The sequence below is a fragment of the Bison bison genome, unplaced genomic scaffold (genome assembly GCF_000754665.1).
Source record: "Bison bison bison isolate TAMUID 2011002044 unplaced genomic scaffold, Bison_UMD1.0 scf7180017864233, whole genome shotgun sequence".
NCBI lineage: Eukaryota > Metazoa > Chordata > Mammalia > Artiodactyla > Bovidae > Bison > Bison bison.
In genome coordinates, this window is record NW_011494805.1 from 637,338 (window position 1) to 643,055 (window position 5,718).

Below are 5,718 nucleotides of genomic sequence, written 5' to 3' on the forward strand. Positions count from 1 at the left end.
TACCCCATAGACGGCAGCCCACCAGGCTCCCCCGTCCCTGGGATTCTCCAGGCAAGAACACTGGAGTGGGTTGCCATTTCCTTCTCCAATGCATGCAAGTGAAAAGTGAAAATGAAGTTGCTCAGTCATGTCCGACTCTTTGCAACCCCATGGACTGCAGCCTACCAGGCTCCTCCGTCCATGAGATTTTCCAGGCAAGAGTACTGGAGTGGGGTGCCATTGCCTTCTCCGGCAGGAAGGTTGGAGAAGATGAATTTTAAGGTCTCTTCCAATTCCAGGAACCAAGAAATTAACATTATTTGAGTAAAGCAATTCAAGATTTAAAGGGATGAGGTAACTGTGTATTACTGATACAGAAAAATGTTTGAGATTAGTTATTATATGAAATGAAGCAGAATACAATGGTATGATCCCATTTGTGAAACAAAAAATTCTATTTAACTGATTAATACAGGTTTATCTTTATATAGCATGTTCAAATATGCTTTAGATAGCATATTCGAAAGCAGAGACATTACTTTGCCAACAAAGGTTCGTCTAGTCAAGGCTATGGTTTTTCCTGTGGTCATGTATGGACGTGAGAGTTAGACTGTGAAGAAGGCTGAGCGCCGAAGAATTGATGCTTTTGAAATGTGGTGTTGGAGAAGACTCTTGAGAGTCCCTTGGACTGCAAGGAGATGCAACCAGTCCATTCTGAAGGAGATCAGCCCTGGGATTTCTTTGGAAGAAATGATGCTAAAGCTGAATCTCCAGTACTTTGGCCACCTCATGCGAAGAGTTGACTCACTGGAAAAGACTCTGATGCTGGGAGGGATTGGGGGCAGGAGGAGAAGGGGACGACAGAGGATGAGATGGCTGGATGGCATCACTGACTCGATGGACGTGAGTCTGAGTGAACTCCGGGAGTTGGTGATGGACAGGGAGGCCTGGCGTGCTGCGATTCATGGGGTCGCAAAGAGTCGGACACGACTGAGTGACTGATATGATCTGATCTTTATATACCTATGCAGTAATATATCTGATACACACACACATAACTACATCCAACAGGCAGAATTTCTTGAAGGAGATCAAGCTGGTATAAATGAGTTTGGGGGGAAGAGAAAACAAGAAAAGGGTGGCATTCTCTGGTGGCCTCATGGTTAAGATTCGACGCTCTCACTGAAGAGGCCCAGGTTTGATCCCTCGTCGGGAAACCATATCATGTGCCACACAGCACGGCCAAAATACAAAAGAAAACAAAACAACATGGGATGGCGAAAGAAGGAAGGCAACAGTGTTCTCTGTACCTTCTGTTGCGTTAGTATAGGCAGAGGAAATCACTTTGATATTTTAAAGGCAAATTTTTGGCAGCTAAAAATTTTCACAAGTGAAAACATTTGAGACATTTTAGTATTAAAACTAGGATTGCAAAACATTTTTGAAAGCACTATAAAATATTTCTAAAGCCTAAAATCTGTGGAAGCAGCTGGTCGTCTTTATAATTGCGCATTTTCTTCAATGTGAAAAGCTGAGATATATCGCAAGTTCAGTCAATAAATTTGAGAACCAAATCAGCGAGTGCCTGTGGCAGCCAGATTAACATGTTTGGTCAGAACATCTGGCCCAAGAACGTCTCGGGTAAAAAGAACCACAATGAGCTGGTGAGAGTGCTTGTGTCCTCTACGGGCACACAGATGGTCCCTGTCCTCAAGTCTTCGAGAAGCTGTCACAGAAGAGGGAACAGTCTTGATCTGCATTTGCTCCGGGAGGTTGAACTGGAGCCAGTGGGTAGAAGCTCTGTGATGACAGATGTCCCCACAGAAGGAAAACATTTCATCAAGCAGAGCTTTCCAAATGAATCCTGGGCTGGTCGTGAACAGTGGTGAGGGTAAGGTTAAGGGAAGCTGAACTAGACCAGGGGCCCCAAACTCAAATATTTTTAGAGGTCAGGCACGTAATGAATGGGAGCAAAGAACTCTGCCTAAACATTCAGGAATAACAAACTTCAGAGTGTGTACGCTGTCCAAAGACGCGGAAGTTACTAGCTTTCCATACGTTCAGCTGCACGAGGATACGTGCGCCCCGCGTTGTCAGAGCTTTCGAATTTTCGAGAATACTTTACAACTTAAAAAAAAAAAAAAATGGCCCAGAGAAAACATGTCTGATGGTAGCTCTAACCCCGTGGCCATAGTTTCTGACTTTCAGGAAGACAGCAAGAGGGACCTCCCTGATGGCCCAGAGTTAGGACCCCAACGCCACTGCAGGGCACAAGCTCACCCCTTGGTGGGCAGCTCAGGCCCTGCACACCACACGGTGTGGCTGAAAGATTTTTTATTTAAAGGGAAGAAGTAAGAGCGATACCAAAAATATTTGCTCAATGAAATAAAATGCAGTTGCAAAGTCCTCAGTGGGGTCTTTCCAGTGGATCTTTACCACCACCAAACTAAGTGAAGAGAGAAGGTGTTTAATCTTATTGTAAGCAAACAGCAGCTCAGAGACGTTAAACTGCCCAAGGCAACAACAGAAAAAAGGACCCCAAACAAGCTTTTTAGACTTTAAATCTCAAGCCCTAACAGGCCCTAATAATTTCAAAATTATATAATCCTCTACCCCAAAAACCAAATTCTAATGAGCAATAAAACGCAAGACACAACTGCTCCATTCTCCAACACGGATAAACGTCAGAAACACAGGCTAAGTGGAGACACCGGACACAAAAGACTGCCTGTTGCATACTTCCGTTTGCACGGAGTGTCTAGAAGAGACAGACGTCGGAGGGGAGAAAGTCGGCTGCCTGGAGCTGACTGCAGGAAGGGGGCCTCACTGCGAATGGGCCTGAATGACCTCCAGGCTGTGGGAGTGTCCTAACGTGGAGTTGCAGAGACGGCTGCACAACTCCCGGAATGTACAGAAATCACTGAGTTGTACACTCAGGGGGTGAATTTTAAGGAATGCAAATTACACCTCAAGAATACACACGTGATGTAAAATGCTGACTATTTCAGTGTTAGGAAATAAAGTCCCCGTGTTGAAAAGTAGATGATTCCGTTAGCTACACTTTCACCTTCTGTATCTTTTTGTATGTACAGAGAAACTGAAAGACATATACAGCTGAGTAGTAGAACTTTCTAAATGTCAGACACATGTTAGAGGGGCTATCAAGAAAGCCCATTTTCCGCCACCTATTCGGACACCGGTCCTTGAGGATTTCAAGTTTAAGTTCAAGACCCTGAGTTGGAGACACACAGGTATGGCCCAGAATTCAGTACCATTCAAACCACTTCAGTACTTACGGCCTCTAGGTCAGGAATCTTGATTAAAAGGGTACTAGGCAGTTGCCCCCTTCCTTGCCATTCAGAACATGTAGAACGTGCTTTGCTTCCCTTTTATACTCTGCCTTTCCCTTGTGTGCGTCAGATTTCCTGCCAACTTGGAAAAAGCACCAGAGCCTCTTGAGGAGGCAGGGCCGGGCGGCCAGCTGGCGCGCTCTGGCTCCACCCCACCCTCGAGGCTGGGGCGCTGCGGCATTGTGTCAGCGTCAGGACCCAGGCCTCACACTCGCCTCACACTCCACCACCGCAGGTGCTCCTAATGGAAGCGTCACAACAGGGCCGTTGCTTCCACTTCGCCGGCCCTACAGTCCCCTGTGACAGACGGCGGAGCTGGAAATCCACACAGAGCGTCAGCGGGCCGCAGGCAGGGAACGCCGGGGCTGCGTACAAAGGGCGGCGTCTGCATCACAGACAATCCAGGGCCACTGGCTAACGTTCCTATAGATGGAGTGAGGTTTCTGAACCAAAACCGTGTTCCTAAAATACTGTTTGTTCACGGACACAGAGATCAAGAGAGAAGGCCTTTGACTTACGTGTTTTTGCTGTTACACTCACGCTGGGTCCCTCCATCTCCTGCAGCTTTGTGTAAACGCTGATTTTATATTCTGAATCAGGCTGAAGTCCATAGAAGCAATGCCTGTTTGTCCCGCCACCCAAAGTGGATTCTTGCTTTTGTGTATCTATAATCAAAACAAAACATATATATGAACAAAACGCACATACAGGAATTGTTTTAAATCGCCACCAACAGATGATTTGCTTCTAGAATACTCAGTACGTAAGGCCTACTCAGATAGCTCCAGAATGAATTAAACCTGTTTGAGTGATTGTATCTTTTTTTAAAGAATTCATATATCCACTGTTTTTCTTTAATAATTGAAAATTGAATTTTATATGTTCAGAAATGAGATGAACTAGTAAAAGGCTGTTGAGGACTTAACAGAGAATTGTTCCTGTTTATAATTATATGCACACATCCGCACTGATCTTTTGAGCAGGTGTGGAGGTGAATATATTATTTTTTAAAACTTAGGATTCCCAATATGATTGAGAGCTTAGTTTAGTACCAGGCTCTGTGTGTGCGGGCTAAGCGTTTTCGTCATGGCCGATGCTTTGCGACCCCACCAGGCTCCTCTGTCCACGAGATTCTCCAGGCATGAGTACTGGAGTGGGTTGCCATGACCTCCTCCAGGGGACCCTCCCAGGCCAGGGATCGAACCCATGTCTCTTACGCTGTCTCCTGCACTGACAGGCAGATTCTTTACCTCGACCGCCACGAGGGAAGACCACCAGGCTCTGTGCTTGGTGTTGAATGATGAAAGCATAGCAAAGGTAACAATGGCCACCGCTTGCTCAGCGCTCACCAGGCACCAGGCACGACTCCAAGGACTTTACACTATTGATTCATTTGATCCTTATAACCATCCCCAATTTAAAGACAAGAAACTGAAGGCCAGAAAAATTAGTAGTTTACCCAAGTCCATACACTAAGTAGCTGAACTAAAATGTAAATTCCAAACTCAGAAGTCCAGTCTCAGAGGATGTCGCTTTAATTTCCATTAATGTACCATGTGCAGTGCTAAGTCACTTAAGTCGTGTCTGACTCTTTGCGACCCCATGGACTGCAGCACGCCAGGCCTCCCTGTCCATCACCAACTCCCGGAGCTTACTCAAACTCATATCCATTGGTTGGTGATGCCATCCAACCATCTCATCCTCTGCCATCCCCTTCTCCTCCCACCTTCAATCTTTCCCAGCATCAGGGTCTTTTCCAGTGAGTTAGTTCTTCATATCAGGTGGCGAAAGTATTGGAAGTTTAGCATCAGTTCTTCCAATGAATATTCAGAACTGATTTCCTTTAGGATTGACTGGTTGGATCTCCTTGCAGTCCAAGGGACTCTCAAGAGTCTTCTCCAACACCACAGTTTTAAAGCATCAATCCTTCAGCACTCAGCTTTCTTTATAGTCCAACTCTCACATCAATACATGACTACTGGAAAAACCATAGCTTTGACTAGACGGACCTTTGTCAACAAAGTAATGCCTCTGCTTTTTAATATGCTGTCTAAGTTGGTCATAGCTTTTCTTCCAAGGAGTAAGCGTCTTTTAATTTCATGGCTGCAGTCACCATATGCAGTGATTTTGGAGCCCAGGAAAATAAAGTCTGACACTATTTCCACTGTTTCCCCATCTATTTCCCATGAAGTGATGAGACTGGATGCTATGATCTTAGTTTTCTGAATGTTGAGCTTTAAGCCAACTTTTTCACTCTCCTCTTTCACTTTCATCATGAGGCTCTTTAGTTCCTCTTCACTTTCTGCCATAAGGTTGGTGTCATCTACATATCTGAGGTTATTGATATTTCTCCTGGCAATCTTGATTCCAGCTTGTGCTTCATCCATCC

The 5,718-nt window shown here is 45.3% G+C and overlaps 1 protein-coding gene across 4 annotated transcripts in view; it reads right to left on the minus strand.

Moving 5' to 3' along the window:
- The window catches only part of COL14A1 (collagen, type XIV, alpha 1), a 270,892-nt gene that overhangs the window by 108,341 nt on the left and 156,833 nt on the right, over positions 1–5,718 (minus strand). For all 4 annotated transcript variants that reach the window (XR_825786.1, XR_825785.1, XM_010846187.1 and 1 more), the window contains exon 24: positions 3,848–3,994. Coding sequence is in view for 2 of the 4 variants with exons in the window: in XM_010846187.1 (XP_010844489.1) it covers positions 3,848–3,994 (147 nt within the window). In the remaining 2 variants the exon portion in view is untranslated. The remainder of the gene's footprint in view (positions 1–3,847; positions 3,995–5,718) is intronic.